Below are 17,715 nucleotides of genomic sequence, written 5' to 3' on the forward strand. Positions count from 1 at the left end.
ATGGTCCAATATCAAATATTAGTTCTAGGCTGCACTAAATCATGTGTTACAAATCTTTTTCTACAGGCTCTATAATTAGTTGTAATTTGCCTCTTTTAAAATGTGTTTCTTATGGGACATCTGGCCTTGAAACTTCCACCTTCCCATTGAAAAAATACTTAGTGTATGGATTTTTTTTTTCTCTTTTAATATGGAACACTCCATGGGTGGTATAACTAAGTCCAGACTTTTAAAAAAATTAAATTCCAGGAACAGACGATGATTAAGACCATTTAAGTATTACCCAAAATAAATGTAAAGTAAAACTCTGTTGTAATATAACTACATCACAGACTTCTCTATCAATCTCCCATGTATTTTATATTTACAAAATAAATTCTCATGATAATACAGCATTGGTCTACTTAGTTCCAGAAACTAGATCAGTTAAATTGGTTAATAAAGGTTTAGAATGAAAGATTTCAAAAAAGGAGAAAAAGAGTCCGGTGGGTTAATATGACAAAGTATCTTTTTAAAATAGGAAATTAAAAAAATAAAATTAAAAAAATAAAATAAAATAGGAAATTATTTTAACATCATAAATAATAATTTCAGACTAAAGTTATACTTAGCATTACACTAAAATTGCCTTAACATTTAATAAACTATTAATTTGCAAAATTTAAATTATTAATATTCATCAATTCGTTTGGTTCTAGAAAGCATTTTTTAAACTTGCAAGTTAAATATGGGCTAAGGAAAAAGTAATAAAATGAAAGAGACACTACTTTTCTCTAAGATGAAAATGGAAAAATTTATGATATACTGCAATCAGGCCTATCTGCTTTCTAGATTAAATAATTTTTGCTAGAAACTCCTTAAAAATCAGTATTACATCTTTATAAAAAGCGAAAACCAAAACACTAAGGAGAAATGTAAGATGGGTCAGAGAAAAGCTAGGTCAGGAAAAAAAAATCAGCTTCTGATGCCAAAACGTCAATGTAATTTGATAGGTTTCTTAAATTCCACATAATCATATGGTATTTGTCTTTCTCTGACTTAGTTGGCTTATCAAAACACTCTCTAGCTCTATAGATGTCATTGCAAATGGCAAGATTTTCATTCTTTTTATGGCTGAGTAATATTCCATTGTGTGTGTATATATATATGTATATATATATCATATATATGATACGTGTGTGTGTGTGTGTAATATATCATAGCTTATTTACCCATTCAAACCAGCAAAAGGGAAAAAAGGAGGCAAACCAAGAAATGAACTCCTAACTATACAGAACTAATAGTCGTTACCAGAGGAGAGATGTGTGTGAGAATGGGTTAAAAAGGCGATGGGGATTAAGGAGTACACTTGTGATGAGCACCAGGTGTTATATTTAAATGTTAAATTACTATAACCTACAGCTGAAATTACTATAATACTGTAGGTTAACTGGAATTAAAATAAAAACTTAAAATTTGATATGAAGGTAAATTCACTATATTTTCATCTCAAAAAATGACAAATTTCCATCTCATTTAGAAATGTCATGTAAATATAAGAAAATCATATAGGTCTTTTGCAAAAACTCAAAAACCTTCACCTGAAAATTGGACACAATCAGGTCCTACTTCTAGTAGATACAGATAATAAGCCATCTATATGATCCCTATGATGTTTAATTAGATTAAGTAAAATTAGTATGAAAATAACCACAGAATAATTTATCCAAATATAAGAATATCCTTTTGCAATTAATTATGCTACATTAATAGGCATGTAAGAAACAGTAAGTGTACATAAACTTTTTGTAAAAGGTGACATATCCCAAACATTAAAAATTAACACCAATAACTATTAAAACTGGTTAACAAACAACTAGGTTCAAAAACTTCTTACCTGTATTCCATCTTTAAGTTTCAAAATGCATTCCATTGTATTGATGGTAATTACCACTGGTTCTGAACCCAGTTTTGTCCATGGTACATGGATCCTCAACTCATGAATATGTCCACTTAAAAAAGTAAATGGCAATTTCAATTCCTTAAAACATAAAACATGAAGTTAGTAAGTGCTTAATTTTTTTACTCTAATACTCAAATTACTTTCTAAAAAGAGAAATGAAATATCTAAAAATATTTTTTAGAATACTATTCATCAAAAGGTAACAAATAACTTGTTCAATTATAGCTAATGATACACCACAAAAACTTATTGTACAAGTTACTCTTATTAAGCTACTTAACCTGCCTAGGACCCCGTTTCTTTTTCTGATGAGTCAATATAAAACACAATACATGGTACATAACAAAGGTTCACACATGGTAGTGGTTGTAATAATCATCATAAACAGCAGGGTTAAGATAACCGAATGGGATATTTAAAATCTCTATTAAAAACATGTATTTTTTAAAACTAATAGAGCAGGATTGTAAAGCAAGTTCAAAGGAAGGACGTGGGAGCAGAGTTAAGAGATAGGAGAGCGACCCAAGAAAATAAAAACTGACCAACCTTGAAAACTAAAAATAGTATTGAGCTTTACCCAATTAAAGATTGTACCTGGAAACTATCTGGTCATAAAATGTAAATGTTTGCTGACTGATTTCCATTATTATTAGAAAGAAGTGGGGAATACCTGGGTGGCTCAGCGGTTTGGCGCCTGCCTTTGGCGGAGGGTGTGATCCTGGAGTCCAGGGATGGAGTCCTACATCGGGCTCCCTGCATGGAGCCTGCTTCTCCCCCTGCCTGTGTCTCTGCCTCTCTCTCTCTCTCTCTGTCTCTGTCTCTCATAAGTAAATAAATAAAAATCTTAAAAAAAAAAAAAACTGTAAAGCAGCAGAAAAAAATTTACTTTAAAAAAACAAATTTATATAAAGTGCTTAGAATATTATCCTCCTCTAAGAACAATCATTATAAAAATGCTAACTATGCTTACAAATATGTGGGTCTCGGGGCAGTCCCGGTGGCGCAGCGGTTTAGCGCCGCCTACAGCCCAGGGCATGATCCTGGAGTCCCAGGATCGAGTCCCACATCAGGCTCTCTGCATGGAGCCTGCTTCTCCCTCTGCCTGTGTCTCTGCCTCTCTCTCTCTCTCTGCATCTCTATGAATAAATAAATAAAATCTTTAAAAAAAAAAAAAAAATATGTGGGTCTCATGTATGTCTTCACAAGTTTTTTTTTCTGCAAGGGCAGAATACTTAAAATCTATTTCTACTGTATTATTCTAATGGAATGTCACAATTTAAGTATTTGCCATTATTAAGCTGAAAGGTTAATTTCTTTTTTTTTTAAGATTTTACTTATTTATTCACAAGAGACACAACACAGAGAGAGGCAGAGACACAGGCAGAGAGAGAAGCTGACGCCATCCATGCAGGGAGCCTGATGTGGGACTAGATCCCGGGTCTCCAGGATCACACCGCGGGCTGAAGGTGGCGCTAAACCGCTGGGCCACCAGGGCTGCCCTGAAAGATTAATTTCAAGTGTAAATCAACTGGCACAGATTATATTTTCAACAGCATCTATAACAAAAAACAATGTTTACTGAGCACTTACTATGTACCAGGTACTTTACCTGAATACAATTCTTTAATCCTTATTAGAGCCCAAAAAGGTAAATACTATTAATCTACCCATTTTACAGATGAAGAATCTGAGGTATAGAAAGGTCAAGTAACTTCCCAAAATGACACATCTTGGAAAACCAGGACTCAAAACTGGAAAATATGATGCCAGAACAATACTTAACAATACTTACTTAAACTTTCCATTGGTTATGCATCTATTTGAACAATGAGCCCATGATATTGCCATCTCTACCACTTCCTGACTTGTGAAACAATAAGACATTTGTGAAATGCCCAAAGTTGCAATTTATGGGCACAAATCAGATTCTCACAAAAGAAGTTAAAAGCATGTGAATCAAACTCAAGACCTAGGTATTATTAAAATGTTGTTAATAACTTTCTACTACCTAAACACTAACACATGAGGCAGCATTCTATATTTAAACATAGAATTTTGAACTATATCACCCATACTGAAATCTGCTTTAAGGTCAACACTTATCCGGCAGCCCCGGTGGCCCAGCAGTTTAGCGCCGCCTGCAGCCCAGGGTGTGATCCTGGAGACCCCAATCGAGTCCCACTTCAGGCTTCCTGCATGGAGGAAGCCCGCTTCTCCCTCAGCCTGTGTCTCTGCCTGTCTCTGTCTCTCTCTCTCTCTCTCTCTGAATGAATGAATGAATGAATGAATGAATAAATAAATAAATCTTTTAAAAAAAAAGGTCAACACTTATTAATCTAACTATAAGCAAAATGGCTTCCATTTCCTCAGAATTGTGATATATGAGAATACATTATGCCTTGCTAAAGATAAAACACAAATGTTGATATAAATAGACCATCCTAATGTAATTATAAGACAATTTTCATTCCTTTTACTTCATATACTGTACTTCAAAATTTTATTCACTTATAACTATTCAGAAATACATTGTAAAAAAAATGCATTCCTAAAATCAGAATATCTATGAGTGCACAAAGAATGTTAGTAACAAAGAATTTAAGAAGGGTGTTAAATAGTTTTTAGAAACCTAATTCTAGGGATCCCTGGGTGGCGCAGCGGTTTGGCGCCTGCCTTTGGCCCAGGGCGCGATCCTGGAGACCCGGGATCAAATCCCACGTCAGGCTCCCGGTGCATGGAGCCTGCTTCTCCCTCTGCCTGTGTCTCTGCCTCTCTCTCTCTCTATCTCTCTCTCTGTGACTATAATAAATAAATTTAAAAAAATTAAAAAAAAAAAGAAACCTAATTCTAGGTAGGCTATAACAAAATATTCTTACGGACAACAGGCATACTTTAAATTTAACAAGTAAAAGCAAACAGACAAAACTAAAAACCTTCATGCAGCAAAGAAAACATTCAAGAGAGTGAAAAGGCAACCTATGTAATGGGAAAAAATATTTGCAAACCATTATCTGATAAGGAATTAATATCTAAAATAACAGAAAGTAATCCAATTTAATAATGGATGAATGACTGAAGAGACATTTCTCAAAAGAATACATACAAATCGCCAGCAAGTTTATGAAAAGATGTTCAACATCACTAAGCAGGGAAATGCACATCAAAACCACAATAACCTACCATCTCATACCTGTTAGAATGGCCACTACCAAAAAACAAAAATAAGAATGGCCACTATCAAAAAACAAAAAGTAACAATTGCTGGTAAATATGTGGACAAATATTTCTGTTAGTAAAAATGTAAATGATACAGCCTCTAAAGAAAGCATTATAGATGCTCCTCAAAAAATTACTAGAATCACCATGATAAATCAGTTCTGAATATATACCAAAAAACTGAAAACAGGATCTCAAAAAGATTTGCATAACCATGTTCACTGCAACTTTATTCACAATAGTCAAAAGATGGAAGCAGCCTAAATGTCCACTGAAAAATAAATGGATAAAGAAGATATGCTATATACAATCAAATATATCCAGTCTTTTAAAAAGAGGAAATTGTCTTGTGCTATAAAATGAATAAACATGTTGAAGACATTATGCTAAGTGAAATAAACCAGTCACAAAAAGACAAACACTGTATGATTCTACTTATACAAGATTCCGAAGGTAGTCAAATTCTTTCAAAATAAAATGATGGTAGCCAGGGGCTGGGGGAAAGAAGGAAAAAGGAAGTTGTTAAATGAGTATACAGTTATAATTTTTGAAAGATGAAAAAGGTCTACAGATCTATTCAATAACAATGTGCATACAGTTATAATTAGTGTATACTTCAAGATGGTTAAGATGGTAAGTTTTATACATTTTACTACAAAATAAAAATGAATACAGGACAGGACTTCAAGAATTCTCAATTAGGAATTTGGCAAGTCCTCTTTCCAAAAAGCAACAAAACTAGACAAAGTTGTCAAAAATGATAGAAAAAAATCAGAAGTATAACCTCAGGAAACAGTATTTGTTGGTACAAGCTACAAAACAGCAGATCGGCCAGAAAATTAGCAGAAAGATCAAGAGAATAAAACAGCCAAAGATGACCTTGCTATGATTTCACATATCCCTGATAGTCCGGATAGCTATATGCATTTGCCAGGCTGTGCTTACTTAGAGGAGAGGGAACTAACAAGCTACTCATTCATGATTAACCAAGAGGCCTTGTAAAACTCAGTAAGTTAAGAAAGGAAAGAAAGATTTAAAAAAATCCGATTTACAAACTCTCTGAATTGAGAACATTATGATATATATCACATGCCAAAGAGTGGAAGCCTTACTAGTTCAATGGTTTAAATAGCTTCTAGCCAACCACTGGCTGATGACTAAATTCCAACATTAGAGGCCACACACTATAGGGGAAATACCACAAATGTGGTTCAGGCAAGTCACTAAAGAAATAAACCAATAACAACAACAACCATCCCCTGGATAGAGGAAATCAGAGTTCAGAGTTGCTTCAACTTACTATCTAAAATGTCCAGTGTTCAACCAAAAAATATATGAAACATGGAAAGTAGACAAAGTAAATAAAAACTCTAAGGGTGCTCAACTGTACAATTTAGTTCACAAAGACTTCAAAATACCTATTATAACTATGTTCAAATAATAAAGGAAACCATATTTACATAATTCAGGGAATATAGGACAATTCATCAAATAGAAAATATCAATGAAACAAATTACCAAGAAGAACTAAATGGAGACTATGGAAGCACAGAAGCACAGTAAATTAAGTGAAAAATCCACTAGAAGAGCTCAGTATCAACTGGCAAAAGAATCAGTAAATCCACCCCCTAACACATCTCCATAAAAATGTAGAAAGCCGGAGACAAAAAGAAAATCTTAAAATCAGAAACAAAACGGCTAACTTCTCATTACAAACAATAATGGCAAGAATGTAATGAGACGACATTTAAAAATAACTGTCAACCAAAAATTCTATATCCAGCAGATATCCTTCAAAAATGAAGGCAAGGGGATCCCTGGGTGGCTCAGCGGTTTGGCGCCTGCCTTTGGCCCAGGGCGCGATCCTGGAGTCCCGGGATCGAGTCCCGCATCGGGCTCCCAGCATGGAGCCTGCTTCTCCCTCTGCCTGTGTCTCTGCCTCTCTCTATTTCTCTATCATAAATAAATAAATAAAATCTTTAAAAAAAAAAAATGAAGGCAAAATAAAGGAATACCCAAAGACTCAGATAATTCAGTTAATCCTAAAAGTACATCTATCTGATTGAAAGGAACATCAGACAGTAACTCAAATTCACACAAAAAGCATCAATAAATGTAATTTTATCATTTTTTTCTGATTTAAAAGGCCATTATCTAAAATAAAATAATCAAATTGTACTACCATTGGACTTACAACACATAAAGATGTAACACTAACACAAAGTAGTAGACATTTAAACGAAATAATGGAGCTACAACAGAGAAAGTTTCTGTATTTTAATGTAACAAATTTAGCATTAATCTGAAATAGAAATTGGATGCATATTGTAATCCTTTGAGCAACCACTAAGAACAAAAATGTGAAAATTAAAGAAAATGAAACATTAAAAATACTTAATATAAAAAAAAAGTAGTAAAGCATTATGAGGGAAAAAAGACACAAAAAACATTTAAAATAGAAAATGGTAGATGTAAATCCAACCATACAATTAAAAACATTAAATGTGGACAGATTAAATACTCCAATCAAAAGGCAAAGATTGTAAGACTGGACTTTTTTTTTTTTTTTTTTTTAAAGAGTCGGGGTAATGGAAAAGAAAGAAAATCTTAAGCTGGCTCCACACCTAGCACAAGCCTGATGTAGGGCTCAATTGGACAACAATGAGATCATGACCTGTGCCAAAAATCAAAGTAGAACACTTAACTGACTGAGCCACCTAGGCACCCCAAGGCTGGATTTTAAAAGATCCAAATATATGTTCTCTTCAAAAGACAAACTTTAAATTCAAAAGCAAATAGGCTGAAAATAAATCTTAAAAAACATACGAAAAAATAATTTTTTTCTACAGATACAAAGAACAGATTGATAGTTGCCAGGGGTATGGGGTGGGCAAAATGAGTGAAAGGAATCAAAAGGTACAAACTTCCAGCTGTAAAATAATTCAGGGGGATGTAATGTACAGGAGGACTTTAATGATACTAAACTATATATCTGAACATTGCTAAGAGAATAAATCCTCTAAGTTCTTATTACAAAAATAAATTCATTAACTATGCAGGGTGACAGATATTAACTAAATTTATTTTGATAATTGATCCTTTTGCAATATATAAAATATCAAATTATGTAGTACACCTGATTTTATACTCTTATGTCAAGTATACATCAATTAAAAAGCAGTAAATGAGACTCCAAGGAAATCATGTGACCCAGCTTCTTGCCTGGAATACCTGAAATACATTTTCTTGCTATTTAGAGAAACAGTATAGATTCTCTTTTAAGCATATAGTAAATTTTCATTTCTATGATACTATTTCTACCAGTGTTTCTGTCCTCCTGTTTTGTTTGTTTATTTTTGAGAGGGAAGCAGGGGGAGGGAGTAAGGGAGAGAGAAAATCTTAAGCAGGCTCCACACCCAGTGTGGAGCCCAACACAGGGCTCAATCTCAGGATTCTGAGATCATGACCTGAGCCAAAATCAAGTCAGACATTTAACCAACTGAGCCACCAAGGTGCCCTATTTCTGTTTTTCATATGACTGTTTTCCAAAGTGAATAATTTATCGCAGTCTTGGGATGAAATAAAAATGAACGAGATGAAATTTGAAAAGAGGTATAGTTAAAACTAAATAACACGCCAGTAAAACTTTCAAAGAGATGATATTAGGCATGAAGAAAAACAACACAGAAGTTGAAGACAATTAAAAAACAGTGTACTGAGAAAAATATATATGTATAATGCAAACAGCAACCACAGAACAGCTGGAGTAATTACACTATTAACAAAATAGACTTTAAAGAAATTAAAGATAACATGAGACACTTTATAATGATAGAAAGGTTAATTCAAGAAAATATAAAAACATACATGAGCATAGCAACAAAACCCCAAAATACATAAAGCAAAAACTAACAAAAGTTAAAAAAAAAAAAAAAATAGCTAAACAGTCACAGACTTTAATATTCACAATAACCGGGCAGCCAAGGTGGCTTAGCGGTTTAGCGACGCCTTCAGCCCAGGGCCTGATCTGGAGACCCGAGATGGAGTCCCATGTCAGGCTCCCTGCGTGGAGCCTGCTTCTCCCTCTGCCTGCGTCTCTGCCCCTCTCTCCCTCTCTCTCTCTCTCTCTCTGTCTCTCGTGAATAAATAAAATATTTTTTGAAAATAAATAAATATTCAAAATAACGTATAGATAGAAAAATCAACCATATGGGAGACTCGAACAACACTATCAACAAACTAAACCTGAAATGTATAAACCACTCCATCCAGCAAATACAAAAATACACATTCATCAAGGAAAACCAGAAAGCATTTGAACTGAATGAAAATGAAAATACAACATAACAAAATTTATGGGATGCAGCTAAAGACATTTGTAGCTGTTTAAATGCCTATAATAGAAGAAATATCCCAAATCAATAACCTAAACTTCTACCTGAAAAGGTAGAAAAACAAGCCAAATCCAGCTAACCAAACTGAACAAGCACACAAAAGGACCACAATACTAACAAAATGCAGGGAAGTGGGAGGGCATATACAGTCAAACTGTTAACACTGTTCAGGAAATGGTAAAAGTACTAAGTTAGACTCTAATAAGTTAAATATGCATTTTGTAACCTTTAGCATAAGCAACTGAAGCAATTTTTAAAACAGCATTATTAAGAAGACTTTAAAGCAAGAAGAATTACTAGAGTGAAAGACATTTCAGGACAATTTTTAAGCATTCTGAACAATAAGATAACACTTAAATTTGTGTACACCTAAGAGCAATTTCTAAATATGTAAAGTGAAAGGTGAAAGTTGACAAAATTAAAAAGTAGAATAACTGCAGATATTAATATACCTTAATCATTGACAGAACAAGCAGATACAAAAATCCACATGGATTTAAAGATCTTAGAAACTCTATTAGTCAATTTGAAGTAAATTAATTTATAGAATACAGCAACAACTGCAAAATACACACTTTTTATCAAGTGTACACAGAATGTTTACAAAAATAGACCATATACTGATTCATAACTGTAATGGATTAAAATGATACAGAGACTATGCTGACCATAGTGAAATTAAATTAGAAATCAATAAAAGAGGGGCACTTGGATGGCTCAATGGTTCAGCATCTTCCTTTGACTCAGGTCCTCATCCCAGGCCCAATCCCACATGGGGCTCCTTGCAGGAAGCCTGCTTCTCCCTCTGCCTGTGACTCTGCCTCTCTCTCATGAATAAATAAAATATTTTTTAAAAAATAAATAAAATAAACTGGACCAAAAAAAAACAACTTATCGCTTTACGTGTGATAATTCAGAGCAGGGGAAGGAAAACTTTTGCAGTAAGGGCCAGATAGTACATATTTAGGCTTTTGCAAGCCATGCACTCTATCCCAGCTACTCAACTCTTACCATTTTAGTTTGCAAAAGCTGTTAGACAATATGTAAACAAATTAAAATAGCTGTGCTCCAATAAAATTTTACTTACAAAAGCAGGCCCAAGCCATTGTTTGCTGATCCCTAGTTTTGACAAAAATGGAGAAATTCATTGAAAAACATGACCAAAAAAAAAAAAAAAAAAAATACTAAAAAAGAAAAAAGGAAAAATATAACTAAACAAAACTAACAGAAAGATATAAAAATCTAAACAGTCCTTTATCTACTAAAGAAATTAAACCAGAGGGGTGTCTGGGTGGCCCAGTCAGTTAAGTACTGACTCAGTTTCACCTCTGGTCATTATCTCAGGGTCCTGAGATGGAGCCCCAAGTTGGGCTCCAGGCTCAAGGTGGAGTCCACTTGGTCCTCTCCCTCCCCCGACCCCCGTTCCTCCTCCCCCACTAAAGTAAGTAATAAAATCTTTTTTTTATTAAATCAAGAATTTAAAACTTTCCAACTAAGAAAACTCCTGACCCACATGACTCCAGCATTCATTTTTCCTAAGATTTAAGAAATTAATAAAAGAACAAAATTGGAGATTACATACTTCTTGATTTTAAAACTTACTACAAAGTTCTGGTAATCAAAGTGAAACTGACAACAACAGACCTACAAACCACCAAGGAAACTGTACTGAGACCCTAGAAATAAACCCTCACATCCCTCCCAGGTGATTTTCAAGAAGGTTGCCATGACCATTCAAAAACAATGAAATCTTGCCATTTGCAGCAACATGGATGGAAATAAAGTGTATAATGCTAAGTGAAATAAGTCAGAGAAGAACAAATATTGTAGGATTTCACTGATATGCGGAATTTTAAAAAATGAGTAAAAGGTGGGAAAAAAAGAGGAAAGTAAACTAATTAACATACTCTAAACCATACAGTATAAACCAATGGTTACCAGAGGAGGTGGTGGGGGGATGGGTTAAATAAGTGAGATATTAAGAGAGCAGTTGTCATGATGAGCACAGGGTGATTAAAATCAAAACAAAACAAGAGCATCTTCATGTCCCTGGAATAAGTGAATATTTCTTAAACAAAATAATGGAAAAGACTGACAACTTGGACCTTACTGAAATTATGAACTTCTATTCATCAAAAGATAATTTTAAGAGAGTAAAAAGCCAAGCCACAGACTGGGAGAAGTTATTGCAAAATATATCTGACAAAGAACTCATTTCCAAAATATGTAAAGAACCCCTACACACCAATTTAAAAAATACCCAATTTTATTAAAAAGGCAAAAGAATTAGAGACTTTCAAAAGAGGGTATTCAAATAGCCAATAAGCAGCACGTGAAAATATGTTCAACATCAGTCATTAAGAAAACGCAAATTTAATGAGACACCATTACACACCCAGCAGAACGGCTAAAATTAAAATAACAAACATGCCAAGTAATAGCAAATCTCTGAAGTAACTGGACCTCTCAAACACCATTGATAAGAATGTAAATGGATACAACCACTTTGGAAAACTATGGCAGTATCCATCAAAGCTAAACAAATACATACCTCCTAAGTATACATCTAAGGAAAATTTACATCTATGTCCACCAAAATACACATACAAGAATGTTTACAAGAACCTTCTTCATAAGAGCCCAAAGCAGAAACCACCCAAATGTACATCAGTGGGAAAATAAATTGTGAATCTTTAGCCAATGGAATACCACAAGACAATATAAAGAACTACAGCTCCTGCTGCAACATGGGTTAATTTTAGCCATTAAGTTAAACAGCCAGACTAGTGATTCCAATTTATTAAGGTTCAAGAACAGGTAAAACTTTATGTTGACAAAAGTCAGAATAATGGTCACCTGTTTTAGGGGTTGGGGATACTGATTTGCAAAGGGGAGCCATTCAAAGGCAGGAAATAATTCTATTTCATCTTCACAGTGGTTACACACCTGTACACATGCATAAAAACGGAGCTGTATACTTAGGGCTTGTGGTCATTTTTTAAAAATGAAAATACTGGGGAATCCCTGGATGGCTCAGTGGCTTAGTGCCTTGCCTTCCACCTAGGGTGAGATCCTGGAGTCCTAGGATCGAGTACCACATCAGGCTCCATGCATGGAGCCTGCTTCTCTCTCTGCATATGTCTCTGTGTCTCTCATGAATAAATAAAATCTTAAAAAAATAAAATAAAATAAAATAAAAAATGAAAATATTAAGATAATTAACCCTGGATAAAAGAAGAGGAAGGAAGCAAGAGTACTATTTCTTAGTGATAACTCTAGATTACTCAATAATAAAAGGAGCAGAATATAAAAATTATTAACTTTCACCATCAGGTTAAGACTTGCCCTTATCTCTGAGATGCCTGGGTGGCTCAGAGGTTGAGCATCTATCTGCCTTTGGCTCAGAACTTGATTCCTGGGACCGAGTCCCATATCGGGCTCCTTGCTTCTCCTCCCTCTGCCTGCGTCTCTAAAAAGCAGCTAGTCTGGCCCTTCTGAGTTTCCACAGATAATTTTTGTAACCTCAAGGCCTAACAGAGTTGCCTGGCACATGTTAGTAATAAATGTACTCAGTGGATTAATAAAAATATAAACTTTAAAATTACAGTTCAGCTACATCAGACCATTTCTCAAGTTAAAAAAAAAAAACTAAAAAGTGAAGATGAAATAAGTTTTCCATTTTGCTGGCATTCTCAATCTGTGTGTGCTCGATTCTCTGAGGGTGCCATGGGTAAAGTCATCTTTCCTATGAAGAAATAGAAATTTCTTGCTTTCAGGCCCTTCCATTTCCCAAAAAGAAGAATGGGAATATACTATTTTCTAGCTTCATGCAGAAATCTTAGCAATGTAAATTAGCAGCTCCGTAATGCTTCCGAATTGAGTCAGCAGACTGAACAATTCTGACAAGAACAATGAAACTGATTTCCTATTTGTTGAGGCACCTTTCGGGAATCCAATTCTAACAAACCATCACTAGTAACGAAGCATGAAGAAAACTTCTGTAAAGGAGAGTGTGTAGTTTCAGAGTAGTCCAAAATATTTCAAGAGAAAATTCAAGTTTTTAAAGCATATAGCCTAAGTACAGGAAACAACGGATTATTACTATGCTAGCTGAAAACGTTTCCAGTTAATGACACCGCCACAGCTTACCTGTTCCAGCACGTCCAATTTTAACTCGAGCTTGCTGAGAACCACGTCTCCACCCCATAGTGAAAGCTGTAGATCTGATGGCTTTAAATTCTTGATGTAGCGATTCACATAGCTCATTAAAATTGGAGTCACATAGGATTCCAGCATCTTTCAAGGTGCAGAGTCAAAGTCAGAAGCTGAAGGGGGTAAAGACAAACATGAGAAGTAACTGAGTCGGTAGGGCAGCGAAGGTGGGGAAAAAAAAAAAGCTTTTCTCAGGAGGGGTCGGAGAGGCCTAAAAGCAACAGTCCCCACCAAAACAGCCGCTCCCCGGCTCCCAGAAGCCGGAAACACAGGGGGCTGTGCCTACTCCAGCTACAACTGCTGACTAGTACAACTGCCCTCAACTGGCCTGGTGAAGAGTGGGAGGCATACGCTGATGGACTGAGGGGAGCAGACCCCCCGGAATGGGAGAAAGAAGGGAGCGGGATGCCCTCTGGCCGCCGCAGCGCTTCAGCAGTCAGTCCAGTTTCCCCCATGAGGCCCTCCCTCCCGGGACCCAGCCGGACCTACCACCGTAGAACCAGGGCTAGAACCAGGCCGGCTCCCGCCCCGGGCGTACCGCACCCTCGGCTGACACTTACGCCATAGAGCACCGCGGCGTCCTCTCCGCCTCCCGGTAGCCGGCACCCGCCAGCGGCCGCGGCGCAGCTCGGGACGGCGCCACTTCCGGCGTAGCCCCTTCGGTGCTCCAAGCAAACTGTCCCTCCACCGCTGCCCGCCGACTTCGCAGCGACGCGGGAGTCCCCAGGCTGGAGCCGCCTCTCGGGGCGTCTTCCAGACCACCGCCCTCCTGTGCTGGGCGAGCCTGCGTCCCCGATCCGACCCCGCCAGTGTTTAAAGACAAAGCCCTAGGAAATGCGCGGGGGAGGCGGGCGGACTGGTAAAGTGGAGACACCGGCGATCCGGAAGTAGCGCCTGGGCGGGGGGTTGAGAAGCGGTTGTGGGTGGTGGAACTCCTGACCCGGTGGGGAAGCGCGGAGAGGCCTCGAGTCCGATGAAGGGGGAAGAAGGCGGGTGCTGGTGTTTAAAGCCCTGAAAAACAAGTGGCTTTTGTTTATCTTGGGAAATGGAAGGCCTGGGGAGAGGAACTTGGGTTCAGTGGGCAGGGCAACGGCAATAAGGCCGCAGGCAGGAGCTGGGAAGGGGTGGGGGGTGGGAATGCAGATTTAAATTTAGATCCGAGGTTCGTTTGATGGAGGAAAGGTGCGACAGTGGAGAAATGGAAGGAATTAGAATGTGTCGTTTAGGGGGAATGCCTTCGTACCAAACGTGCAGACGAGCTCGCGTTTATTGGCAGGAGTGGTTAAGGATCCCTAAGTTCGCTGATGACGGCGGTGAAGGACTTCATAAAGAATATGGAATGTAGGTGAGGTCCGGAGCCCACGACCAAGAATGAATTCTTGAGACGTCTTTCGTCCAAAATGGTGGTGTTCCTAAGGCCTGGGGACAGGACCTGTGGGCAGGAGGAGCTGCGGCCGCCGGCCCGCGGGGGTTGGCAGGGTCTGGCGACGCGAACGCTCGAGGAACTTTGGGAGCAAGGTTTCCAGGACCTCGAGGGGGCTGGCTGTGCTGTTGGGAAAGGGTCACTTGGTACCGTCCAGTAAGACCTGAGGCGTGAGACCCTTCGGATGTGTATGCTGGGCCAGGTGCTTGGGCACAACCGCCAACACGTAATTTCTAAAGGAATCTTCGTATGTTAAAGGAGACTGACAGGCTCCTAGGGGTCAGACTAGGTTGCCTTTTGCCTTTAGCAAAGTATTGACATCAAGGCAGTTGAGTCCCTAGAGGAAGGTCCCTCTGCCTGTTTCACGGGCTTGTCCCAGGCCTGCGCCTTGTCCTCAGCCCTGTGTTCCCCCCATCAGAATGACCAGAGAATATTGTGAAGAACTGTTAGACTGCAGTCTAAGGTGAGACTTCAAAAAAGCGCTGGGAATATCAGAAGGAAGGATATAATACTCCCAGAGATAAAATGAAAAGAAATTGCTGATAAGGAATGAATTCGAGTTTTAAGAGGCATTTCTTAGGCTGAAATGTTTAGCATAGGACATGCTCCCTGATTTTTTAAACAGTAACGTGAGAAGAAAACAGTCACACACAGAGAGAGAAAAAGGGGCAGAGACACAGGCAGAGGGAGAAGCAGGCTCCATGCACCGGGAGCCCGACGTGGGATTCGATCCCGGGTCTCCAGGATCACGCCCTGGGCCAAAGGCAGGCGCTAAACCGCTGCGCCACCCAGGGATCCCGACATTGAATTTTAAAAGTAGACTTTCTTACAAAGTGATTAAAATGCCTTCCAAAAAAAAAAAAAAAAAAGTCTTTTTAATTTAAAAACGGGAGCGCCAGTCTGGCTCAGCCCTCTCATGCCACTCTTAATCTCAGGGTTGTGAGTTTCAGCCCCACGTTGAGTGTGGGAATTACTTAATAAATAAAATAACCCACCCATCTTGTTGCATTTAATTGAAAATGGTTAGTAAGTATTCCTAAATTTCTAAAGCTCTTAATTGGAATTCAGGTTATGATTTCTTGAAAGAGTGTTAGAAAATGCAATAGAAAAGAGACATAAAAAAAAAAAAAAAAAGAAAGAAAAGAAAAGAAAAGAGACATAAATGAGGATGCCAAGGTATTTACATTTATTATGTTAATGAAAACTTTCAAAAGAAAAAAAGCAGCTAATTGTTAATTCAGAGCAACTCTCCCCTCACAAAAAAGCCTTCAATAACTCAAGTATGCAGGCCTTATTAAAACCCGCTGAATTAGGGGATCCCTGGGTAGCTCAGTGGTTTAGCGCCACCTCTGGCCAGAGGTGTGATCCTGGGGTCTCTGGATCAAGTCCCGCGTGGGGCTCCCTGCATGGAGCCTGCTTCTTCATCTGCCTCTGTGTGTGTGTGTGTGTGTGTGTGTGTGTGTCTCATGAATAAATAAATAAAATCTTAAAAAAAAAAAAGCCCTCTGAATTAGCCAAGTAAATTAGGAAATCACTTAGTTACCTATTTCACTTGGAAAGCAGATTGAAGCCATGACTCAGAAACCTTAATATAAAAAATGATTCCACAAATTGTATGAAAAACTCTACTAAAGTCTTGTTATATTCTTAGAAGGGCCTACTCCCACATTGTCAACAATGTCTGTTGTTTCTTGTGATGTTGATTTTAGCCATTCTGAAAGGTGTCAATTTAATATATAAGAGCAGGGATCCCTGGGTGGTGCAGTGGTTTAGCGCCTGCCTTTGGCCCAGGGCGTGATCCTGGAGACCTGGGATCGAGTCCCACATCGGGCTCCCTGCATGGAGCCTGCTTCTCCCTCTGCCTGTGTCTCTGCCTCTCTCTCTCTCTCTCTCTCTCTCTCTCTCTGTGACTATCATAAGTAAATTAAAAAATAATAATAATATATAAGAGCAGTTCACTAATATTAATTTAGATTTGTTTTACTATGCCATATAAATAAAATAATCATGATTTTTGTCCTAGTATGCCGTTTTTCTCTTGGGGCCAACAACAACAACAAAAATTGCCAATTCCTGCCTTGGGAAAATTACTTAGTCATTGATTTCTTTGGTTTTAAGAATCAAAAGTAGTGGTTTTCAGCCTGTGTTCTGTTGCACTCTGTTCTGTAAGCAATCAAAAAAATTGTTTTTCCAAGAATTTTTATTTAAATTCCAGTTAGCACAGCGTAATGTTAGTTTGAGGTATAGAATTTAATGATTTATCACAGCACCCAGTGCTGATCACAACAGGTGCACTCCTTAATACCCATCATCTATTTAACCCATCCTTCCCTACATCCCCTCCAATAACTCTGTTCTGTATATTTAAGAATCTGTTTCTGGGGCAGCCCAGGTGGCTCAGCGGTTTAGCACCGCCTTCCGCCCAGGGCCTGATCCTGGAGTCCCGATCAAGTTCTACATCGGGCTCCCTGCATGGAGCCTGCTTCTCCCTCTGCCTGCATCTCTGCCTCTCTCTGTGTGTCTCTCAT

The 17,715-nt window shown here is 37.7% G+C and overlaps 1 protein-coding gene across 27 annotated transcripts in view; it reads right to left on the bottom strand.

Annotated features, from left to right (window-relative positions):
* Positions 1-14,784, bottom strand: part of VPS13B (vacuolar protein sorting 13 homolog B) — a 727,825-nt gene extending 713,041 nt beyond the window's left edge. For 12 of the 27 annotated variants that reach the window (XR_011996562.1, XR_011996561.1, XR_011996560.1 and 9 more), the window contains exons 1-3: positions 14,325-14,784; positions 13,702-13,877; positions 1,877-2,020 (exon numbers count right to left, since the gene is read on the bottom strand). Coding sequence is in view for 15 of the 27 variants with exons in the window: in XM_072734208.1 (XP_072590309.1) it covers positions 1,877-2,020; positions 13,702-13,848 (291 nt within the window). In the remaining 12 variants the exon portion in view is untranslated. The remainder of the gene's footprint in view (positions 1-1,876; positions 2,021-13,701; positions 13,878-14,324) is intronic. The other 15 variants (XR_011996563.1, XM_072734213.1, XM_072734215.1 and 12 more) reach the window with 5 other exon arrangements.
* Positions 14,785-17,715: the final 2,931 nt, after the last annotated feature.

This window comes from Vulpes vulpes, chromosome 13 (genome assembly GCF_048418805.1).
Source record: "Vulpes vulpes isolate BD-2025 chromosome 13, VulVul3, whole genome shotgun sequence".
Classification (NCBI taxonomy): Eukaryota; Metazoa; Chordata; class Mammalia; order Carnivora; family Canidae; genus Vulpes; species Vulpes vulpes.